We start from the raw sequence: 24,678 nt of genomic DNA on the forward strand, positions 1-24,678 counted from the left end.
AAATTTGATTGATAATTTACATCGATACTATTTACAAATCAAATTTGATCCTGTTGGCTTCTTCAGAGCTAAACTGCAACTAGTACGCATTCTACTCTGTATCTGCTTTTATATTGTTTAAGAGGGGCGGAGCTAAAGAAGGGGCATGAATATTGTCTCATGATTGATTCCAATATCGGTGAAAGAAAGACGTGAGTCGCAGTTAACATTGTTCGACAATTGCTGATGAGTTTATTTGTAGTAATATTCAGGCTCTTGAGCCTGTAAACTCAAACAGAATTTTGGCTTTGACGGCTCGAAGATGTGGAAAGATTATTGAATAAATGGAAAATTTGGTTTTAACGTTATAGTTCTTAAGAATTTTTCGTATGTGATCAGTGATGTGTTGAATGTAAGGAAAGACAACAGTGGCAAGTTGCTTTCGGACTCATTAAACTAGAAGATTGGGCCGAAGTATGAAGTGTGATGGAACGCTTAATATCTCTAGTGTGGAAACTGTGAAAACTATAGAAAAGGCCTTATGGTCAAAAATCCTTCTGAGTCATTTAAACTCTATACACCCTAACTAAACTAATAACAATCTCCCATCCTTAGAAAATCAGACTTAAACCTACGCACACAGATCAATACCTTAATGCATGTCTCAATGCACCATCCGGCCCAAAAATCATCGGTTATCAACTCCCTTGTTTATAGAACCAAAACTATCTCAATTCGAGTCACCGAACCCAGAATTAAAGCACCTTACACCCGCTCTTCTATCTAATAGTTTCCATTTTAAGAGTTGGATCACAAAATACACTTCGCCACAACATTCCAAAATCAATGAGTGCAATAGAGTGGCAAGTCCACATTTGCCACTGTTGTCCTTCCCTATATTCAAAACATTAATTATCGCATATAAAAAGTTCTAAAGGAATATAACATGAAATCTAAATTTATGCTTTTTCATGTGCCGTATTCGTCATCGAACATTGCCTATCATATTGGCTATCAAAACTTTATTCACGGCAGCTCTCAATAAGGCTGTACTTGACGAATGGAACCATTCCCGTAAATTTCGAAGCCATGATATTCTTCTGCCACCTGGCCTTCTTCTTGCTTCTATCTTGCCCTGCACAATTAAGTGGAGAGCATTATAGCGCTCAGGATGTCGCATTACATGCGCAAAATATTCTAGATTTCTGGTCTTAATCAATTTAATTATTTCAGGTTGTTTATGTAGACGCTCCAATATTTGTTCGTTGCGGATTCTGTCAACCCAGCTTGAACGTAGCAATCTGCGGTATACCCACATCTCAAAGGCTTGTAAGCTTGTCAGCAGTATTTCCGTCAGCGTCCAGCTTTTCATCCCATAGAGCAAAGTCGAGAATATGTCACATTTTGTAAGCCTCAACGTAAGTTCGATGTTCCGGGAAAAAGCAGCTTTAGCTTTTTCTATACGAATTTTGATTTCTTGGCTCATATCCCAGTTGTTGTTTATGTTAAAAATCCAGGTATGTAACATTGTCTGCCTGCTCAAGTGGGACTCCATACGCTGTAATCACATACGCGTATACCGTTTGTTTACTTACAATCATACATTTCGTCTTTGAAGTGTTCAGTTTTAGTCCACATTCGTTACATTCGTTACATTAGTGAGTCTATCGCAAAGCATTTGTAGTTCTTCCGGAGTATTGGCTAAGTTATTGATGCTAACTCTATTTATTCTAATCCCTCCATCGAATTCAGCAAGAGCTTTCCTAAAGACGTACTCAGAGTACAAGTTAAAAAGCAATGGCGAAATAATGCATCCTTGTCTTAAACCAATTTACTTGTAATTTTTCAAAGTATCTATCATTTTTAAAGCATATACAGTATCCAAGTTTTTTCTTCAGTTTCTCTAAAAATGCTTCATAAAATATTATAAAGACTAACTAATATTAACTAAATGATTCAATAATGGCAAAAAAAATTTTTTCTGGAAAATACTAAATTATTACAAAGTAAATAACAGAAAAAAGATTTCGGTGTCATAAAATAACCAGTAAAAATGTTTTTTGTTTGCTGCTATTAGACCATTACGGTACTGAACTTTTGTAATATTTTATTTCTTCGACTTTTCTCGCGCTTAATAATATTTTATACGAGCATTTTCAAAAAAATTGTTACCATGCTTAGACTTTCGCTGGCTACTGTATATTCGTAAAAATGAAACAAGTTGCGATTAAAAATGGTTAGATGTTACATGGTTCTTGTCCTCCTCCATGTCATGGAGTCATAGTCAGTCACTGACGCGCCTAGAAAAATTCGAAATGTGGATGAACCGTCGTCTACTAAAAATATAATGTCCCAAATCGGTATACATGAAAATTCATGTTTGTCAGCAAACCTCAAAGTGAAAAACGTTAAATAAACAAATAATACGATGAATAAATACATGAATTGTTACCGAATAGAAAAAATTATAAGAGAATCTAATTTTGGCTTTATTACTTCCACCAGCTTGTTTTTTTCCTTCTTTTATTAGGTAGTAAATAAATTTGGCGGATTTTCTAACGCCCCACCGCCATAACAATGAAATACACAACAACATTTAGTGAATAAAATTATCCCGTTCGGAATATAGCCTCAAATTGTTCGCCTGGGTATTACGAAAAAATAAAAACGCTCCATATTCGCGGAGCATGCAACGAATTTCCCGGCCGTTTTCCTTCAGTTTATATGCATTTTCGCGAGGTCTCATTTTTTCTCTACGTCGCGTACGAATGTACAAGCGTATATATGCAGTTCATGTAGGTAAGTGAATTTAGCGTGAAATATGGCGCGCATAATTTATGAGTTTTGACGCCAGAAACATTCTGCATCTCATTCATCCTGCACCTGATATTATAGGCTCGCGATTGCTTTAAGGTCGGCGTTTTCGCTATAGCTATGAAAACAAAACGGGGTTCTTTTAGCAAAAAAAAAAAAAACACAACGCCCATCCTCCTTGGCCCTCCGGCGTTACGGAGCCTAATTAAATTGTCCACGTCTAGAGTAAGTGCACAAAAGGACGACATTTTCCGTCGAGATTGTACCCTCGGGGGAGTCAGCCGGTAAATGCCAACCTACCTTTTATAATAAATCGAAAGGGGCGGCTAGGGGGGACTTTGATGGGACTAGATTGCCTCGAAGAGATGATCCTGCAAGGGACGTTTTAAAGAAAAACTTTAATTGAAAAAAATGCAATAGCAAAGTAATTTACTTATAAAAGAATGGTTTAAACGAATTCATTACCCCCTTACAAAGACTCCGAAAGTTCTTGAGCGTGTTATATTTTTCATTAATTCTCGCATTGAATTCCAAAAAAAAAATCCCTTCAACCACTAACGTACCTTTCGAAGTTCGTTTAAAAATAAAATACGAGAGATGTTTCCAAAGTTCTTTTTGTTATTTTGTTCATTTGAATACAAACAACATTTAGCTGAATACATTTATCCCAACAATAAACTGATTTTTTAAAGCATTCATCGGAGAAATATCTCGGTATCTCTTCAGTCCACCTATTTATGGTATGATAACCCATAAAAATAATCTCTTTGCAATCCTAGAATACAGTAAGCATGGCCTTTGTAACAGACGGGACTATACACGTCCTCGTTGGAGGTCCTTTTTTAGGATTGCGGATTGTCTTTTGGTCTCACGAGGAATCCATGATTTGCCAGTTCTTATTATTCGGCGGAAAAACTTATCACTATAATGAGCTAGCAGCTCTTGAATTTGCCGACAAGTATCACATCTATCGAGTTCCTATTCCTTGATGGGGCTCAAATAATGTAAGATCATTCTGCAATTGCTCTTGGAGATTTTGTTGAGTCTTCTGAGGCTACAAACCACTGAGATGAAAACGCATCTATATCAGTCAAACGCTTAAATCAGACTGAACAAAATTGCATTTTATGGTTGCATATATACGTAGAATAACACTGGTATACAGTAGTTTTGTTGCCCTGGATATAAGACTAATTTTAGATATATTTATGCTCAGAATTCATGAAACAATTTTTTAATTTTTTTGTAATCTTTACTTTCATTTTAATTTTAAAAAATCGGAAAACAAGGAATAAAATGACATAAATGTTGAAAATATAAGTCTTATTTTCAAAGATTAACAAACATTGAAGTAGATAGAGAAAAACATGTTAAAAACTTATACCATATTTCCATAACACGCCTTTTATTAGCTTTTCTTGTATAACTCTTCTTTGGACAATCTCTTTTTAAAGACCAGCAGTAATATGCCACCATGTGACAATCCCAGCGACCCTGATACCGTTCTTCCATCACTTTTAGATCCTGATGGAACCGCTCTCCCTGTTCTTCACTATAATTCCATAAATTATGCGGGAATTTATCTAGATGATTGCGAAGATGGTGTAACTTGATTTTGCTCCTAGAATCTGAAAATTTGTCAGCATATTTTGCACAATTATTTCATAATTTGGTGCTTTATGATTACCTAGGAAATTTTCGACTACCAATACAAAAGTTTCCCAAGCTCTACTTTTCGAAACAGTCATAGCTTTGATAAAATCTGAGTCTTTTTCCTTGTCTAATGCTTTTACAAATTTCTTGATCATTCCTAACTTAATATGTATTTGTGGGAGTATGATTTTGTCTCTGTTTACCAATGGATCTCTTATTACATTGGCTTTACCGACAGTTAAAGAATCTCTCACAGGTCAAACATCGTGATTCCAATGATGTTGCTTTGCTCTACTGTCCCACATACAGATAAAGCACGGGTATTTCGTGTATCCACACTGTCGATCAATTAAAAAATTAACCATTTTTAAATCTACACAAATCGGCCATTGATGTTCCGAGTATTTAATTTTTTCTAAAACTAATTTTACATTTTCATACTCCTCTTAGAGTTTTGTTGAATGGGCAATTGGAATTTATTACCATTGTGCAGTAAAGCGCATTTCAAACTTCTTTTAGAACTGTCAATGAAAAGTCGCCACTCAATAGGTTTGTATGCTGTTACACCCATGTCTAAAAGTCATTACAATACACCAGACCTTAATATTCACTAAAAAATTGCAATAATTCTTTTTCTCGTGTCCTGTATGTCGTAATTGTCACTGTTGGGGCCAATACATTTTTTTCTTTCAATCTTGAGGCTAATAATTGTGATCCTTGTTTCGATAAACACGTATTAAGTCACTGAGTTCATTTTGAGAAAATAACTTGGGCGTAGATGTTTCACCTTCCCGTTCACTTCCACTGGTAGACTGTCCCGATTTCTGTGAATTTGGTAACATCATTGTTTCTGATGGCATTCGAATTACTTTTGAAACGGAAATAGGCCGAGGAAGATTTTCACTGTGTAGTGTAGGACATTTTGTAGACTGTAAATCTGGATATCTCCAGGTTTGATTGCTATTGAAACCTTTACCATCTACAACGCAAAAGTAACAATCATGAAATGATTTGTAGGCTCCATCCAGATCATCGGAATACCAGTCTAATCCAGAACGTTCTCCTTTTTCCAATAACCGTAAAGACTCAAGGCATAGCTTACAAACTTTATGAGGAACCCATGGTTTTTCTAGTTCGTCCATTTTAAAACCGTAATATTCAGTGTAAGCCTCCTTAACAAAGTCTGTAATGTTTCGTTGTTGTTTTTTTGTTAAATAAACAAAGCAAACATAACAAAACAAATCAGTGCTATATTTACACTTTCTTCTTGCCGAACTCATATTTTAAAAGACAAAACAAATATATATTCAGTAATTGAAACGAAATGTTAACTTATAAGAACTAATTTAGATTCACGTGTATGTACTTCGTATTGTCGAGTAACTGAGATCTCAGCTGCTCTGCGGACCAACGGGTGGGGGTCGCTAAGAGTAGGGATCACGTGATGTTTGTATGCGCGAAAAGTTCAAAACGAAGTTGTGCGGAAGCCTAATCATAAAATCTATTTTTAGGAATAAAAAGCTGATTATTGTTCAAATTAAAAGTTTTGTGAAAATCATAACAATAAGAGCACATTCAGTGGTTTCATATATATATATTCGTGATCTGGACACTTGAAAACATAAAAATTTTCACTATCACTATATCCAGGGCAACAAAAAAAAATCTTTATTTTTACAGCTGTGTAATTTTAATCCTTTAGAAATATCCCTCGTACAACAATAGTTTTTGTATGTCATGCCTAAAACAAATTCGTGTTTTGAATAAGTCTTTTTTCTTCACGAACTCCGTTTGCCGGCAAGCAAGACGGGCACAAATACGATTATCCGTAAGGGCTAAATTTCGCATCCGCTGGTAAGGTCTTTAATAAATTTATTCCACCCGTGGAGTTGAAAATGAATTTATGGACCTTCTATTAGGCTTAGCAGTGGGGTAAATAAGTCTTGCCGGCGGGTTAGACTAAGCGAAGGAAACGGCACCGGGTTAGGGATTGCCACCAAGTTTTAAATCCATAATATAAATCGGCTGATAAAGATATCTTTTAAATTTATTTCACACAAACAGATCCAATCTCCTTGAAATAATTAAATTTAAACAAGGAAGAAGGTTAAGCGAGGATATAATATAAACTTTAAGAAATTTTCTAATTTAAAGAAAAAGTCAAAGGTCAATAAATATAGACGTCAAAACTATAACAACAAATTTTACAGAATGTTGGTACTATTTGTGGGATGGACAGAGTATAGTTGGTTTGGTTAGTAGCAGTGTCAGGAAAATATATATATATATATATATATATATATATATATATATATATATATATATATATATATATATATATATATATATATATATATATATATATATATATATATATATATATATATATATATATATATATATATATACATACTCCCCTTAGAGTTTTGTTGAATGGGCAATTGGAATTTATTACCATTGTGCAGTGAAACGCATTTCAAACTTCTTTTAGAACTGTCAATGAAAAGTCGCCACTCAATAGGTTTGTATGCTGTTACACCCATGTCTAAAAGTCATTACAATACACCAGACCTTAATTGCAATAACTCTTTTTCTCGTGTCCTGTATGTCGTAATTGTCACTGTTGGGGCCAATACATTTTTTTCTTTCAATCTTGAGGCTAATAATTGTGATCCTTGTTTCGATAAATAGAGAACACGTATTAAGTCGCTGAGTTCATTTTGAGAAAATGACTTGGGCGTAGATGTTTCACCTTCCCGTTCACTTCCACTGGTAGACTGTACCGATTTCTGTGAATTTGGTAACATCATTGTTTCTGAGGGCATTCGAATTACTTTTGAAACGGAAATAGGCCGAGGAAGATTTTCACTGTGTAGTATAGGACATTTTGTAGACTGTAAATCTGGATATCCCCAGGTTTGATTGCGATTGAAACCTTTAGCATCTACAACGCAAAAGTAACAATCATCGAAATGATTTGTAGGCTCCATCCAGATCATCGGAATACCAGTCTAATCCAGAACGTTCTTCTTTTTCCAATAACCGTAAAGACTCAAGGCATAGCTTACAAACTTTATGAGGAACCCATGGTTTTTCTAGTTCGTCCATTTTAAAACCGTAATATTCAGTGTAAGCCTCCTTAACAAAGTCTGTAATGTTTCGTTGTTGTTTTTTTGTTAAATAAACAAAGCAAACATAACGAAACAAATCAGTGCTATATTTACACTTTCTTCTTGCCGAACTCATATTTTAAAAGACAAAACAAATATATATTCAGTAATTGAAACGAAATGTTAACTTATAAGAACTAATTTAGATTCACGTGTAGGTACTTCGTATTGTCGAGTAACTGAGATCTCAGCTGCTCTGCGGAGCAAAGGGTGGGGATCGCTGAGTGGGTATCACGTGATGTTTGTATGCGTGAAAAAGTTGTGCGGAAGCCTAATAATGACTGATAAAATCTATTTTTAGGAATAAAAAGCTGATTATTGTTCAAATTAAAAGATTTGTGAAAATCATAAAAATAAGAGCACATACAGTGCTTTCATATATATACTCGTGATCTGGACACTTGAAAACATAAAAATTTTCACTATCACTATATCCAGGGCAACAAAAAAAAATCTTTATTTTTAGAGCTGTGTAATTTTAATCCTTTAGAAATATCCCTCGTACAACAATAGTTTTTGTATGTCATGCCTGAAACAAATTCGTGTTTTGAATAAGTCTTTTTTTCTTCACGAACTCCGTTTGCCGGCAAGCAAGACGGGCACAAATACGATTATCCGTAAGGGCTAAATTTCGCATCCGCTGGTAAGGTCTTTAATAAATTTATTCCACCCGTGGAGTTGAAAATGAATTTATGGACCTTCTATTAGGCTTAGCAGTGGGGTAAATAAGTCTTGCCGGCGGGTTAGACTAAGCGAAGGAAACGGCACCGGGTTAGGGATTGCCACCAAGTTTTAAATCCATAATATAAATCGGCTGATAAAGATATCTTTTAAATTTATTTCACACAAACAGATCCAATCTCCTTGAAATAATTAAATTTAAACAAGGAAGAAGGTTAAGCGAGGATATAATATAAACTTTAAGAAATTTTCTAATTTAAAGAAAAAGTCAAAGGTCAATAAACATAGACGTCAAATCTATAACAACAAATTTTACAGAATGTTGGTACTATTTGTGGGATGGACAGATAGTTGGTTTGGTTAGTAGCAGTGGCAGAATATATATACAGGGTTTTTCACTTAAAACTCCGCACGCCAATAACTCCAAAACGAAAAGAAATATTTAATTTATGTAAAAAGTAGTCAAAGTGTGGGGTCAAGTAGATATTTCCTAAAGTTTAAAAAATTCGACGCCTGCAAAGAGCTGGGCGTCGCGACGCGTCGAAAAATTATTCGATTGCAGAGACTCTGGAAATACGCGCATACAAAAGTACATATTATTTAAAAACTTTTTTGTTATTTACTCAAACTTATTTACTTTACCCGTTTCTAAGTTATACCGATTTAAAGTAAACATTTCTTGATTAATAAAAATTGTGATTAACGCCTATTTTTACAAGTATGCTATGAATGTTAATTACTATGGCAACCATTGTTATCGCAGTTGTTTTAAGTGCAATTACAAACGTAAGTTGTTATTGCTGTATCAAAAAATTGTCACATTTTGTCACAAGAAATATCCAAATTTGTTCGGTTTAAAAAAAACTAAGAATTATTATGTGAAAATGGTGCAATTTAGCAATGAGGAAAAAGTAGACATGTTACTGGTGTTTGGAGAATGCAGATGCAATTGTAGAGAAGCAAAGAAGCAAAAAGAGTTTACGCACGGCGTTATCCGCATAGAAGAGTCCCCGATGCAAAAACCTTTTCAAGTTTATGTAAAAACTTAAGAGAATATGGCAGCTTCATAAAACCTAAAAGAGATAGGAACAGGACGGCTACAAATCATGAAAATACTGCTGCTGTAATTCAGCAGGTTGATAATAACCCCAAGATATCCCTATCAGAGATAAAAGAAAATACCGTTGTTACCATAAGTTCTTCGTGGAGAATTCTACATAGAAACTCTTTTCACCCGGACATTACACCACCAGATTATTTTCTTTGGGGCTACCTAAAAAACGTTACCTATGAAGAACCTATTGAAGATATGGCTGATCTCATTAACAAAATTAGTGCAGCGTGTGCCGCTATCACAAGAAGGACTCGCCTACAAGTGACCCAAGCTCATCTGTTAAAAGTTTTTGATAGTTGTGTTCGAGCAGATGGACATAATTTTGAACAAAATTTTTGAAATGTCTTATTATGTAGTTAGTTGCAATAATAATTTTGGTTATTAACTTGTAGGTATTTTACTGTTTTTTCATTTATTTATCATGTTATCAGAACTAAATCGATAAAAAATAATAAATAAAATCATACTAAAATAGTTGAAATCTATTGTTTGTAATTGCACTTAAAACAACTGCGATAACAATGGTTGCCATAGTAACTAACATTCATGGCATACTTGTAAAAATAAGCGTTAATCACATTTTTTATTAATCAAGAAATGTGTACTTTAAATCGGTATAACTTAGAAACGGGTAAAGTAAATAAGTTTGAGTAAATAACAAAAAAGTTTTTAAATAATATGTACTTTTGTATGCGCGTATTTCCAGAGTTTCTGCAATCGAATAATTTATCGACGCGTCGCGACGCCCAGCTCTTTGCAGGCGTCGAATTTTTTAAACTTTAGGAAATGTCTACTTGACCCCACACTTTGACTACTTTTTACATAAATTAAATATTTCTTTTTGTTTTGGACTTATTGGCGTGCGGAGTTTTAAGTGAAAAACCCTGTATATATATATATATATATATATATATATATATATATATATATATATATTCGGAGCGCGAGCAGGATTCCAGTCGAAGCGAACGAATGATATCCCGGAATATATATATATATATATATATATATATATATATATATATATATATATATATATATATATATATATATATATATATATATATATATATATATATATATATAGTGTTCGAAGTGTTTTCGGAGCGCGAGCATTGAAGATGCCAAGTGAGATTTTGGCGAAACGTCTGCAGGATTCCAGTCGGAGTTCAACGAGCGAACGGATGATATCCCGGAATATAGTGTCATCATATATATATATATATATATATATATATATATATATATATATATATATATATATATATATATATATATATATATTATATACCACTATTATAAAATATCGAAATTCGAGGAAAAGAACAAAGACATATGTACTATAATGTTCGCTACAAAATTTTGTTTTACGATCGCTTCTGTATAACCGATAACCTTAGATTATATTTGGACATTATTTTGACAGTCACGGAAGTAAATTCGGAAAATTCGACCCGGAACCCGAAATGTGAAGTGTGAAGAAAAATATCTGAAAATGCGAATGGAAAAAGTGTTTAGAATGACATTTTAGACATGAATGCCATTGTTAAGCAAACCAACTACTTTAGTCTAACCTCACAACTAAAACTGTATCTCTTCTTCTTTTTATTTGTTTCGTGTGGCCTTTAACATGAACTCCGTTACCCAGGGCAAGACCAATTCCAACAGCGATAAAATCTGTTTATTATGAGACGAATATTTATCTGGTTGGTAACTTTATCGGCCGATCTAAAATTCGGCCCTGAGACAGACATATTCTAGAGCCGCTTAATTAGCGAATCGCTCGAATTGAATCACGAAATCTTGCGATATTTCTGTAATTTGATTACGTTATTCGCCTCTGCAGGGGTAATTGTATCGGGGGTTGGGGGGCGGCGTCCTTGAATTGGGCGTGTCAATTTTTTGCCGCCCGTTTCGCCGCGGCGGTCGTCGGCAAATTGCCCGAAGCAGATTAAGTAATGACCCAATTAGGTCTGTTTACTTCGTTAATTTGTTTTGGAAATTTAAAAGTAAACAGCCGTTTGTTTATCACAATACCGCGTAATTCGCTAACGGGACGAGTTTCACCGGGGCAGGGGAGGATCGTCAACCCAATTTTCCGTTTAACGAAATCGATTTACGAAAAACTGAAAATGAACGAGACAAAATCCGATTCTTGCACCTGAAGCTCATTAAATTATACGCCCAAACATTCCATTTACATGGATTGTTTTATTTTGACATCGTACGTCATACCACTATTAACGCTGGCGTGAAATCGTTGCTTGTCGCACGCGAATAAGCGACCAAAATGTATATTTAAATTTATTCAAGAAAACACAAAAAAAGGCCTTTCTTTTGATTTAAAAAATGTTTTACTTTCTTTTTAAATTTTGTCTCAAAACTTAAACTTTTTATGGCAACTTTCGGTTTTTACCTTCGTCGTCGTATTTGCTCTATTGGCAAAACTTTTCTTTTGGTAAAATAAATAATTACTTTTTATGACGGTGCGGTTTTATCGCAACATGTTTTCCAAAAAAATGTTGCTGATTTTTGTTATACCTTTTTTGGTTTAAAAAAATGTTTCGCTCATTTCCAGGGTAAATAGAATTTTCAAAAGTTAGTTTAATTAGTAAAAAAGGGGGCCAAATTTTTTCCTATTAAGTATGAAAAATTATCCTTTTGATTTGTTCAGAGTTCAAAATAATTTACATTACTTTTTTTCACTTTTTATATATATTTAACAAAAGTACCTTTTTGTAGCAAAAAATTTGTTCAAAAGATTAAAAACATCCCCTTAAAAAAACCTTGGAGACATCCCCCCCCCTCTTTAGCGACGCTCCTGTATAAACAAAATCAAAGGCACTTGTAGCCTAAATATCAAATACGTTTTGTATGTTAATATGTTATGTTAATGTTTATTGAAAAAAAATCCTTGACTAGAATGGTTAGTTTAAACATAATATTTCAAAAATTTTTTTGAACAAACTTCTGTAAAATTAAGTGATGCCAAAAACTTCAACAGTATGAGGAGAAAATAATTTATTTAGGACCAAAATGTAATAATCTGCTTCCTATGTACCAGGTGAGTCAAAGATAGAGTAAAGTTCATTAATTTGATTAGTTCCAAAAGTTATGAGAAAATGGCAAATGCAAATGTTGTAAATATTGTTAGGATGAACAATTTAAAATTATTTTAAAGTATACAGGGTTGCTCAAAAAATCGTGACGAATAATTCATAATTTTATTAAAGGGAACATTTTATTTTTTAATTTTGTTTTGAAATCGTTTTGAACTTTTTTATTAATAATAATACATGCCCAAAACTAATAGTTTTTCCAATATTTTAATTATTCTAAAATACACTGTTAGATCTAAGCTGCTAGCTAAACTATTTTTATCAATTACAAAATATTCAAAGGAAATTTTTAAAATATTTAGCTTTTAAGCATATGGAGTAATTATGTGTATCTCTTACAGACTGCTCTGCAATGTGGCCGCAACTCCCTCCACAAACTTCTTGGCCAGAAGTCAGTATTTGTAGTGATATGATCTAATACCGGCTCAATTTACTGTGGCATTAAAAGATAGATTTTTACATTTCAGGTGATTATTATAGATTCGGTTTTGAGCTTTGTTTTTTGTTTTTATATATGAAGTTCTTTATATAGTGGCTTTTGGTTTTGTTGGTTTTTACCATGTTGTTTATTGCTAAGTTTCCGTTATTCGGAATTTTCATTTTACCTGGTAACTATACTTAGCGAATTAATTGTCTTGTCATTGGGCATTATATCTGTTAGACAATAAAGCTTATTATTATTATTATTATAATTATTAACAATTTTGGTGAAGATAAAGCAAAAATTTTAAATTCGCAGAAAAAGTAAATAATATTAAATACCTATTACTACCAATTAATTTATCTTATTTTTAATTTAATTACTGGGATGCACGTGTTTAGCCATTTTCGTATATTTTCTTGGACTTTCCTTAGCATAAATGGTGATATTCTCGTGCACACGTCGCAAATCATATTTTCCATATCTTCTAGTATTGTAGGGAATTCATATAATTACGATCTTTATAATATATCCCCACAAAAAGAAATATAGCTCTATAAATCTATTTCTGTGTTGTCAGGTAAAAATTTGACAATGTGATTTTGTCATGGCCAACTAATGCTATAGCAAGTCTTAGATAACAAGAAGTCATATTGCAAAAATAAATCCCAAATATTTATATGACATATTTCAAAGTTGTAGGTTTTTGTAAGATTAAAAAACCAATGAGATCGTGAACGTGAAAGATACATTACAACAAAAGCCGGAAAAGTCAAATTTTAGTCATAAATTTAGATTGTTACCAATTAATAAGTTCATTAACTCTAAACGTGAAAAAAAAAACGCACCTGTTAACGTCGACGTCTGTAGACTCCAAAATGGTCCGCGCCTTTTCTAAATGGCCGTTTTCCACCGCCGCAAACAGAGCTGAAACATGAAAAACAACTGCCGCATTAACGTTTCCACTTGTACGATCGACATCGAAAACCGATTTTCTCGTTCAAAGCGACCTTAAAAATCAATGTACCGGACAATGATTCCAATTACGTCGCGACGACAGGGGAAAGAAAAGTGCACTCCGCTTTATCTTGCCGAATTGCGTTGAATCGATGTCGGGTTCGACAGCGCGTAATGCTCGAGAAAGAGATTTTTTTTTAATTGGAAAATTACTAATAAGCGATGAAATCCTACCGACTGCGCCGCTTTGTTTGCCGCTCTTTGATTAATGCGACCCGAATATGTTCGTAACTATGCTGAGGACCGATCGGAATATCTTCTCATTTTTTTATTATAGAATATGTTTTACAATGTGGACACGTATTAACGTAATATAATTTGTTTGTTGAGAAGAAATATGTAGAAGAAATCATGTTAAGTAGACGTCTGCAATACGCTGAAGGGTACGGCAATTCAGTGGAATGTTGTAGAAAACGTTGGGGTGTTTCGGAGAATTTCAAGGAATTCCAGTGCATTTTCCGGGAATTTTCGAGGATTCTTTTGGTTAGTTTGATTAGCATAATGAAAATATGTGACACAACAAAGTTTTCAACAAAATTTTCTGAGGAATTTAGAGAAAAATTGGAGGTCCTTCGGAGTAGTTCTAAGATATCTGAGGAATTTTAAGGACTTTTTTTAGAAAGGGAATTTCAAAACATTTGTTAGTGCCTTAACTCCTCGCAAAAAGTCAGATATTTATTGTGTTGCTGGGCATATATTAATTAATTAATTAATATTCATTAAGGGCCTTTTTGAGAACTTCTTTTCCTTTCTTTTAGGGGGAAGTTCTGTAAAATAGCAAAAATCAAACTAGTTTGATATTTGACATAAAAGTAAAACAAAGAACAGTCATTTTTGTTTCACTTTTCTCTCTCCCATAAGGAAATGTCTCAAAATCAAAGATATTAATAGAATTTAATTGTAGCAGCAACATTAGCGGTTGTCTAGAATGTGATTTGTGTTGACTACACTGTTGCGCTTTGTCGGGTCTCTTTTGGACAGTTTTGGTTTAGTTTCCTTGGCGCAGACGGTAGGATTTCGATATTCCGAATTCGCGAAGTGGAAAAACTTCCGACCGCCATTTGTATGATCGACTAAAAAGTAACTCTCCGAACAAACTTTGCGGGGGCCTTGAGCGTCCAACTTTTCCAATTTATTTGCTCGGGGCGTGTACCGGACGATAAAATGGCGGCCCGGCTAAACGCGAAGTACAACTTCATGTCTCCGAAGTTTGAGATAATGCCTAACTTCCATAATTTTATTGGGTTTATGTTTGGCGTGGCGTGCTTTCTGTCCTTTTGGGGGTATATCGGTCGTGTTGTTTCAGTACACAAAACTCGAAGCAAGGTCGAATAATAAAATAGAAATCGAAATGGTATTATGTGCGCGGCTCAGTTACCTTCTGGGTCGAAAGGATTCTCGCCTAAATGCAGGCAAAAACGCGTGACAAGTGCGCAATCCGAATATAACGGATGTCCCTTTTAGAGCAACTTTAATACCGAAGGTTCTAAAAATTTGAAAAAAAAAAGCTAAGTAATGTCAAAGAATGGCGTGAGTTATTAGACAATTTTGTGCCCTTTGAAACTATCGTAAAAAAAGTAGTCATAATAAGTAATAAATTAGAGGATTATTTATTTTTTTCAAAAAAACTTCCACAGGCTTCTGTAATACTATTTACAAAACTTCTGGATTCCTCCTGCCTTGGTCGTTGTTGTGTCGAACTTGCTAACGTTTCGCTAATCATCAAAAACATGAAAGAGCCCTAAGACTAAGACAAATAAACCCATCAGCAGTTGCAGAACACAATCACGAAACCGGACATAAAATTGTATTCCATAAAACTAATATTCTTGAATATAATCAATTTTTTAACCAACGACAAATCTGAGAGCCTATAGAAATCTTATAAGCAACAATCTTAACTGAGACTCGCGCCTTTCTTTCACCAATATTGGAATCAGTCATCCGAGACGATGTTTATGTCCCTCATTTAGTTCCGCCCCCTTAAAAAACAACATATAAGCAGGTATGGTCTGTTCATAGATATAAGAAAGTGATCAATTGCTTCTGGTTAGGATTATCCAAGGGTGGTCATTAACATACAATGCAACAAGATTAGTGCCTCCTCTTCATATCAAACTTGGCTTGATAAGTAGTTTGTTAAAACCCTATACAAAAATTTCACTCCAAAAAGTCTGGGTAAAGTTTTTCTTTTTCACTGTTTTGATAACTATCATTGCAGTTCTTTACTGAATAAATAAACGAATGCCTTTAGAAATATCGTTTTTTTCCTTTAATATTTGCAAAAAAACGGATACGTGATACAAACAAATGCATAGAATTTTTGAAATCAGCTTACAAAAAATAATATTAAAATCAGTTTTCAAAATAAAAATATCTGTCAAAAAGTTTAATTTTGTAGACCTGTGTAATTCCTTCGGTCCCTTCGGGACAATGGGACACTTTTTACATCGATATCGGAGTGAGGGCGGGGGGCTGAAGATGCGGAGGAGATGGTGTTGCGATAACGTCGGGATTCCGTTTTTGTTTTTATTAGTTCGGAACTCAATTTACGAGAGGCCGAAACTCTACACCTTCGGCGATACACAATAGTTGCGGGACGAGCGAACGGACAGCCTTTAAGGACGTCCGTTTCAAGGTCAAGTTTTCGAGTAAATTTTCGCCCACTCCTCAACACGCGCCTCCCCGCCCCCTTTCACCGCTTTCCGACGCGTGCTCCGTTTCATACCGTGTCAGTCTTGCATACAGAGTGCAAATAAAGTGTGCATTGATATAAGAAAGTGACCCAATTGCTTTTGAATGGGATTATCCAAGGGTAGTCATTGACATACAATGCAACAAGATTATTACCTAAAGTTTCGGAATTTAAATTCAGGTAAAATTGTGGTCCGTAATAGAAAATAATTTTATACCTACCTGTGTTTAATATTCTCTGGTTTGGTATACTACTTAGTTTAAGTTTATTAGTAATCATTCTTATTTCGTGTGTAATACAGCGTGTGTTGAATCGTGTGCAAATTAATAATAAAAATTCATAATATAAAATATGTGCTTCCGCCCAAATGTAGAAAACACTATTCTATTGAGACTAAGGAAGTTATAAACAATGTTTACCCTCATTGAACGGGGTGCCAGCAAGCAAGCATCTTTAGAAGAAACGGCCACATTGACGAAAATTCCATCATCAACTGTATGGAAAATTGTGAATAATCCCATTTCAGCGAGGAAAAATAGAAGCGATGCTGACATTTACTCGAGTTATACGAGGAACAAAGCGTGCCTACATTAGATATCTTAATTAGGAGGCTTGAAAAATATAAAACAGGTGTTAAATGTGGCAGAACTACCTTATGGAAGTGTATTCAACATATAGGTTTTAGATTTTAAAAAATTGACAAAAGAGAAGTTTTAACGGAATCTTTTAGAATTCGGAAATGGTGACTGGAATATCTAGAAAAAATTAGGATTTACAGAGAACAACAAAGGCCAATTATTTACTTGGATGAAACCTGGTTCGGCAGTCATGATACCCCGGAAAAGGGTTGGGTTGACTCAACTGATAAGTGTAAAACAAACGCGCCATCAAAAAGAGGTAAAAGAATAACTATTTGGAATGCTGGCTCTAAAGATGGTTGGATTCCAAATGGACTTTCTCTATCTGCGAAAAATATTAAAGATTCTGCTCTGGATTACCATGCAGACACCACCGCTGATTTATTTGAAAGTTGGTTTAAAAACAAACTAGTTCCAAACATTCCTCCTAATGGCGTAATTGTAATGAACAATGCAAGTTATCACAGTAGACAGTTATTAGCAGCAATTAATTGAGGTTCTACAAAGCTTGAACCTACAAAAGGAATACGTCTGTGATAATTATGCAAAAAATCTTTTACTTTTAGTCACTTTCTTATATCTATGAACAGACTTTACACAGTAAAATGCGAGCTAGTTTCAATTAAGCTCTGAAGATGCCAACAGGATGATTTTTGTAAATAGTTTTATTTGCTAAATTGGAGAAAGTAGCAACCAGCTAAGTGGAAATGTTCGCAAAATTCGGCTTTTTTCTAACTTAACGCTTTTCGCTTAGTGGTTGGGTTCTTGTTTGTTAATCTAATGACGCAACAAAATCATACGTAGCATTGATTTTCTTTTTTTTTTTGGGAAAATATTTTTTAGAGTGCACACAATGCGAAACCAAAATAAACAAAAGATAATTAAAAAATAATTTCCAGGCGGATGAAAATAATTAAAAAAAAAACAAAACAGAAAACAAGTCCTTACCGTGGAGATGGATGTTGATGCGGGCCAACTTTTCTAGTTTCTGTTGGAGCAGTTTGGCTTCCTTTTTGGTGGGCTTGTGGCTTGGAGGTGGCAAGCCCCTCGCGAGGGGGATGCTTGCCACCTCCATCTCGAAGTCGCCCGGCAGGCTGGGGAGTTCTTGGGGGAAAACAAAAAAAACGAAAAATAAATAAAAATTTAAAAAAATATATGAATATGAGAAAAATAATAAATAAATAAATCCTTATACATAAATCAAAATATACGTATAAACGATAACTCAAAGTTAAGTCTTCTGCTGTTTCGCACTGAAACGGAGTTCCGCAAAGAAGAAGACGTACAGCGAATGTATAATTAATTATTATAATTATTATATAAATATATTATTTTCCTCGGGAATTTTCTTGCGTGGGAGTGCGTACTAATACGACAATTTAGTACGTACATATATAGGGTGTTTCAAGGTTGATGGTATATTATTCCATTTTCCGACCCACTAAAGCTAATACGTTCCTAACTTTAGTGGTTTTTGAGAAATTAATTATTTTCTTTATTTATTATTTTATTTATATTGTGCTTTACATCGCCGTGGCGGCATTCTGGAAACCAAACAGAGTCGATATTATTATTGGCAATTTTGGGAGTATGGTATTCGGATATTCCTTGACGAGGTAAATTGGACACCACGAACGCATATTAATTTATTATAATCTACATATTATTATTAAATAATGATAGATGACACTCCACAAATGCAAGATGCTATTTCAAACAATTGATCAGTCCCAACATTAATCACGACACTGGGGCCAGTCGAACGCTTAGGAAGGTAGTGTAAATTATTTCCTAATAACGAGGTTAGTTCTAGATTATACAGAATGGTCAAAACTAATGATTTACCTACAAGATATAAAAATGCTGAAAAGTGCATTTTTTTTAAATAGAATGCCCGGTCTCAGGTCCCTATATCAAAATCGTTTGTTTTCTAAAATAAAAGTAAGTTTCTCTGAAAACTGCATTACATAATTCACCTTTGAGATGGTCATATTATGTTAAATAATTCCTTTTCAGTTTGACAGTTCAATAAAGAATAAATTATTTATTTTGGTGCAAATCTTGTTGATCAAATCGATTGGAAATTCCCGCTTCTAAAAATTTTGCTTCGTCGGATACCTAAAAGATGAATTATACCAAAGAAATTTAGTGTTCAGAGAAACTTGGTTTTATTTCAGTAACCAAACGATTTAAGCATATGATACATCATTAGAGAGGAAATTTAATTTGCTCTTAGAATATGTGATAATATACAGGTTGTTCCCTTCTAAAAAATACACTTTTCACAATTTTTGTATCTGGTAGGAATATCATTAGTTTTGATAAACCCCGTATAATATAGAATTAATTTTTATATTAAGAAATTCTGGGCGATATCTCCTTAAGTTCTTAACTAAAGTTTAACTATGTGGTGTCCCCCTTAAAATTTTGTTTTAAAATATTGAATTCTTTTTCAAAATTTTCTGTGGAAAGTAGTATATTAAGTAGTCCGTGGATAAAAACATAGCCATTTTGTGTGTGTAAGGCTGATGTGTGTGAGGGTTTATGGTAAATGAAAAAATCTAATTCGTTCTGTAGTTTTGTTATCTTTTGAGTCCATTTTTAGTCCAATTGGGGCTAAACAAACATTAACACCTCAAACCCTACAATCGAACTGATACAAACATATTTACTTATAAATTCTTATATTTATGTGAACTATTCGCCTTTTCATAGCGCGAAAAAGTTTACGAGGGTTTGGCAACGTACATTTTTATCATCCTGTATTCGACTGACGTCATTCGATTAACCATGTTTAATTGCCGATTGCAAGTTTTTTTTCAAATTTAAATTACGATAATTAATCGGCCAGCACATGCGCGATTTGTAATTACCGCAATTGTATGGTACTTTTTCGTGTACAGAAAATAAAAACAAGTAACTTAGAGGTCTTATATCCGGCTACACATATGTATACCAGGACGTTTAAAATAACTTTTTATTGCAATTCTATAGAAAATCTTCAAAATTTAGGTGGTAAATTGGCAATTTTCTTTTACATTTACATTTACATTTAAAATCGCATAGTGCTGTTACATTGTTTATTGTCAAGGTTCAAAGAGATTTTGTTAAATTCAAAATTCAAAACGGCAGTAGTTTTGTATTTTTACAATATTACTTCAATTATTTACTTGCGTTTGACATCTTCAATGTTTTCCTAGAAACTAAAGTGGTTAATATCGAGGGCTACTCAGATTTTTAACAGGCATTTAGTTTGTATTTTGTTTTTACTTTGGCTTATAAGAAAACAATTGAAAGCACATTAAGAAAAAGGTGGCTGTCTCAAGAGGGAAGGTGTTTACTCTCATGTTTTTCTGTTTCTTATGGTAGGATAACTGTCCCATATAAAGGTATGCAAGAATTTTTAAGGTTTGTAAATGGATATTTTTTGACAAACTTGTTTTGTAATTTTGTTTGTAATTAAATAAATGTAATAAACATCCATAACTATTGGATAGTAGTAGATAATAATTCTCAGTTTTAAATGGTTTCAAAACTTAATTGAATCAGATTTTTTTTCTTTAAATCCCAAAACAACAATCAAAATATTTATTACCTAATTAAAAATATTTATATAATTTTATGTTAGTTTTCATGAATTTTTTGAAAATTTTGAAAAATACCTATTTAATTAGAATATTACAGGCTTGGAAAAATTGCCTGGCAAAAAGGTAAAAATGAAATTTTTGAACATTCTCCCTCTAAAATCTGCAAAAAACAAAATATTCACATTGCTTTTTAAAAATTTATAAGTAATTTATACAAAACGAAATATTGAAATAAGAAATCTTTAAAAAATATTTTTAATAAATAAATAATAAATTTATGTAAAAAAACATAAATTCTTCCTAATATTTTATGGCCCCAAATTTACCCAAGACGTATTATCAAATTATACAAATTCTACGTACGAGTGAGCCAAATAATATACCTAATTTTTCAAAGAAACTTCCACAGGCTACTGCAATACTTTTTACAAGCTTTTTACGAGACAGTTTCAGTCAAGCTCTGAAGAAGCCAACAAGATGATTGGCGAAACGTCAGCAAGTTCGACTCATCAAAAACAGACGCCGGAGGAATCAAGAAGTTTTGTAAAAATTAAATAATGTAACGTTAAAAAAATGTTTCCGGTAATGTTTGCCGGAAATCCCACGCAGATTTTCATATTATTTTTTTTACACTTTTAAATAGCCCTTTATACGTTATACCATTTTAATTATTATTTAATATTACATTACTATTATTTGAAATTATTATAATTATAATTATTTAATTGTTAATTTATTAAGCCATATATCATTTTAATTTATTATTACCTTGGTAGATCCAAAAAAAAAAGAAATATACCAGAAAATAGCTATATACCATTGAAGGCCAAGACCACGAAGATTTTCTTCAAAAATTTTGATATGTGAATTCCTCTGCGGTGAAAATGTAATAATTCACTAAGTTAATTTAAATTTTTCAATGAAACATTATCGGGAAAGCACTGTTCTAATTAAAGCTACCATAACCTCTTACATTCCAGCGTAGATATGTGTTCTAGAAGAAAGCACTGCACTCGCAAAAATGCAGCATACATTAAATCACCAACCATAAGTGAAAAAGAAAAAAAAATTCCTTAGCATTTGCCTTAAAATTGTTAATGTGCAATATTGCATAATTGCAACAATTTTTTTAAATTATATTGAGAGGAGACTAATATAATAAAGACAGTAAAACAAATAAGAAAAACTTGACAAAATTGACAATTTTCCATTAGTTTCTTGTTTATTATTTTTCTGACCCGCATGTACGAACCTTTCTTTTTTTTGTTTTGTTTTGTTTTGTTTATATAGGATTAACATTAAATAATTGGTATTTTTTTATGTAATTTTTTTTAAGGTTTCTGTATGATAAATTGAATGCTATACGAAGTTTCGGGTTTTGTATTTGCATAAAACTGAATAAAACACAGGTTTCTGGAATTGGCCATACTGTTTGCGACGGATTAGCAATACCAACTACGACTTAGTTTTTTATTTTTGAATTGTTCAATTCTCTCAATTAAAAAATTGAACGCTCAGAATTGCACATTTGCTGAAATGTTTCGACCAAAATTTTCTAAGGTTCCCGGTGATTTGAAACCCCTAGCAGTCGTGTAAATTTCATTACACTTTCGAAATACACGAAAATTTGGAAAAGGCACTTGGCGTATCGAATGTTGCTGCCGGAATCCCATTTAGAACCCGAACACGGCCGATGGTGTGAGGGGAACAAGTTCCAATTTGCTGGCAGCGCCTTAACGAGAAGCTCCGGTACGATAATTTGCCTCTCTAATGTAAACAACCCCTAATTGGACGGATTGCAGTCTATCATTACCCCCGTACCAGAAACGTTCCCGGCGTTATTCGATAGGGTTGTCGGCGACCGGGGTTGTTTAGGTGATTCTAACGCAAACACACACACAATCCCCAATGAAAAATTACCTGTCGTATATAAACAGACCTTTAAACTTTAAGTCGTAATTTTAGAAAGCGATTTTCGATACCGTAAATCATCGGCAACCGTCCGGGTTGAATCATTTATTTTGTAAAACGGGCGGATAAAAATTTATGATTTAAACATTAGAGCTGCGATTTAAAGCAACACAAACCCGGATAAAACGATGTGGATGGTTTATGGAGACCGAAGGCATTAAACCAGGAGAAAGACGCATGACTAGTCATTCATAAATACCAATGAACTTTCGGTAATGAAATTCACTAGCTTGGCAACGCCGCGCTTCACCTGAAATTGAAATCGTGGAACTGTGCCAGATGTGGCAACATCGAAGGTCGTGGGATCTACCAAAATAATATTCTTTCCGTTACGTAACTCACAGCCGGTTTAGCGCTAGCAGTGACGTCATCTATCCCGTCGAAACAAGTTTCATGCATTATCTACATGAGGGCTATACATTAAGACCGAAGTGCTACAAATTGACAATTTGATAAAATAACTAATTTGGTTAGATACATAGAGGATTTTTGAGCCTAATAACCAAATGGATATTGTAATATTATAACTTATGCTTTTGCTTTGAAATTGAAATATGGTAATATTATCAGTTCATAACAAATAAACAAAAATCAATTCAAGGTTTAGCAAGTCTGTTTAGTTTTTCAATTTTTTCGGGGTTTCAGGCGATAGAAAGTTCATATCATTTTTGACACTTATTTTGAAAGATGGCACGTCAATTTTAAATGTGAGTTATAAAGGCAGGGATTTTTGTTTTTGTGTGAGGGCAAATTAATTGCTTAAAAATATATTGGGAGTTACATTGAAAAAAAAAAACGTTAATATGTCAAAAAGAGTAATGTTTAGAAAAGAAACGGCTACGCCAGTAGATTCTACATGAAAGGCTCTAATATATTCACAATGGAGGAAAATGTTAAATTTGATGGATGGTGATGGAGTTAAACAAATTTAATAAAAAACAAACAGGTCTTTCTAGAGGATAGAGAAACACCATTATAAGAAGACCTTAACGGAATTGAAACAGGACAAATGAAAAAATGAAACCTAGATTCGTCTTAAGCATGATTGGCGAAACGTCAGGAAGTTCGATTCAACAAAAACCGACGCAGGAGGAATCCAGAAGTTGTGTAAATAGTTTATAATAGTGTTAAATAAAATAATTAATTTAAATTTTTGTTTTCAGTTCTCCTTAACATATAAATTTAACCATTTTACCATAATTTTTAAATAAGAGTAAATTAAGTATATCGTTTTTAACATTTTTCAATTTAAAGTCATGGCCAACTGGGATCATTTAACAAAACAGAGAGAACATAGGGACAAGTACTTTTAGAGATTTCTTCAAATTAAAAATGACAATAGATTCGTACCTAAAGGTAACTAAATCAACAACCAAAGTTTTTAATGTTTTAAAAAATAAATATTGTAAACTTTGTAAATAACGATTATGTTGTACGTGATTTTAAGATATTACAAATTTTAATTATACAAATTTCGAAAATATTGATAAAAAAGACTTTTCAACGGATGTTTATTTTTCAGTATAATCTTAAAACAACAGCATTAATAAGCGAGTGAATTTGAGAGTTGAATATTTGCTTCTCCATGGCAAACTTTGTTTTATATAAATTTGATATGTCTGTTATTTTCATTATTAGATGAGAACAAAAATCCTTTTCATTAAAAAAATACATCGTTGTAAAATCTGTTTAGTTGATATCTAATCCTCTCTAATCATACTTCATTTTAAGAATATCGTTAATATCTTTCAGTGAAATCCATCCAACAAAACAAGAATTATCAAAATTGAGTCTTAAACAAACATTCTGCGTGCCTATG

At 33.2% G+C, this 24,678-nt stretch overlaps 1 protein-coding gene across 4 annotated transcripts in view; it reads right to left on the reverse strand.

Moving 5' to 3' along the window:
• LOC132699258 (ankyrin repeat and fibronectin type-III domain-containing protein 1) overlaps nt 1–24,678 on the reverse strand; it is a 107,313-nt gene that overhangs the window by 23,644 nt on the left and 58,991 nt on the right. For 3 of the 4 annotated variants that reach the window (XM_060665887.1, XM_060665888.1, XM_060665885.1), the window contains exons 2-3: nt 18,250–18,405; nt 13,800–13,878 (exon numbers count right to left, since the gene is read on the reverse strand). In XM_060665887.1, coding sequence (XP_060521870.1) covers nt 13,800–13,878; nt 18,250–18,376 — 206 coding nt within the window. In that variant the 5' untranslated portion in view covers nt 18,377–18,405. The remainder of the gene's footprint in view (nt 1–13,799; nt 13,879–18,249; nt 18,406–24,678) is intronic. The other variant, XM_060665889.1, reaches the window with a different exon arrangement.

This window comes from Cylas formicarius, unplaced genomic scaffold (genome assembly GCF_029955315.1).
Source record: "Cylas formicarius isolate icCylForm1 unplaced genomic scaffold, icCylForm1.1 PGA_scaffold_3__17_contigs__length_32017465, whole genome shotgun sequence".
Classification (NCBI taxonomy): Eukaryota; Metazoa; Arthropoda; class Insecta; order Coleoptera; family Brentidae; genus Cylas; species Cylas formicarius.